Genomic DNA, 737 nt, shown 5'->3' with positions numbered 1-737 from the left:
GCAGCAGCAGCAACAGCAGCAGCAGCAGCAGCAGCAACAGCAACAGGAGCAGCAGCAGCAGCAACAGCAGCAGCAGCAGCAAGACAGCTGTCTTTCTATCTGAGTTGCTGCATCGGGTCTCTGATTCTTCACTGCTGAGCCAATTTTGCTGCTGTTGTTGCTGCGCTTGCTTCTGCTGCTGTTGCTGCTCCTGCTGCTGCTGCTGCTGCTGCTGCTGCTGCTGCTGCAGGTATTGAGACGCGAATTGGGGGCGGATTGGCGGCGCCACTTTCGCGAATTTGATTTACAGCCGTTTGCTGCTGCCAGCATCGGACAGGTCTGCTGCTGCTGCTGCTGCTGCTGCTGTTGCTGCTGCTGTTGTTCCTGTTGCTGTTGCTGCTGCTGTTGTTCCTGTTGCTGCTGCTGCTGCTGTGCTGCAGCACGGGCTTGCTGCTGCTGCTGCTGCTGCTGCTGCTGTGCTGCAGCACGGGCTTGCTGCTGCTGCTGCTGCTGCTGTGCTGCAGCACATGCTTGCTGCTTCTGTTGCTGCTGCTGCTGCTGCAGCACATGCTTGCTGCTGTTGCTGCTGCTGCTGCTGCTGCTTCTGCTGCACTGCGTCTATTTTGTTTCTTTCCAGTTCCCTTTATCTCCTTTATTTTATTTCTTTTATTTATTATTTATTATTTATTTATTTTTTTTTTATTTTTTTATTTTTTTATTTTTTTTTTTTTAGGTGCATAGAGCAGTGCTGACGACTG

The 737-nt window shown here is 51.4% G+C and overlaps 1 protein-coding gene across 1 annotated transcript; it reads right to left on the bottom strand.

Annotated features, from left to right (window-relative positions):
* Window positions 1-128: 128 nt before the first annotated feature.
* Window positions 129-548, bottom strand: EMH_0005860 (uncharacterized protein; the record flags this gene model as incomplete). Its single annotated transcript, XM_013497337.1, has 1 exon — window positions 129-548. The coding sequence occupies one exon, from the start codon at window positions 546-548 to the stop codon at window positions 129-131; it is 420 nt and encodes a 139-aa protein (XP_013352791.1).
* Window positions 549-737: the final 189 nt, after the last annotated feature.

Source organism: Eimeria mitis, genomic scaffold (genome assembly GCF_000499745.2).
Source record: "Eimeria mitis Houghton genomic scaffold, Emh_scaff261, whole genome shotgun sequence".
Taxonomy (NCBI): Eukaryota; Apicomplexa; class Conoidasida; order Eucoccidiorida; family Eimeriidae; genus Eimeria; species Eimeria mitis.
The sequence above is the reverse complement of the archived record's forward strand: the minus strand, read 5'-3'. Positions and strand labels throughout refer to the sequence as shown.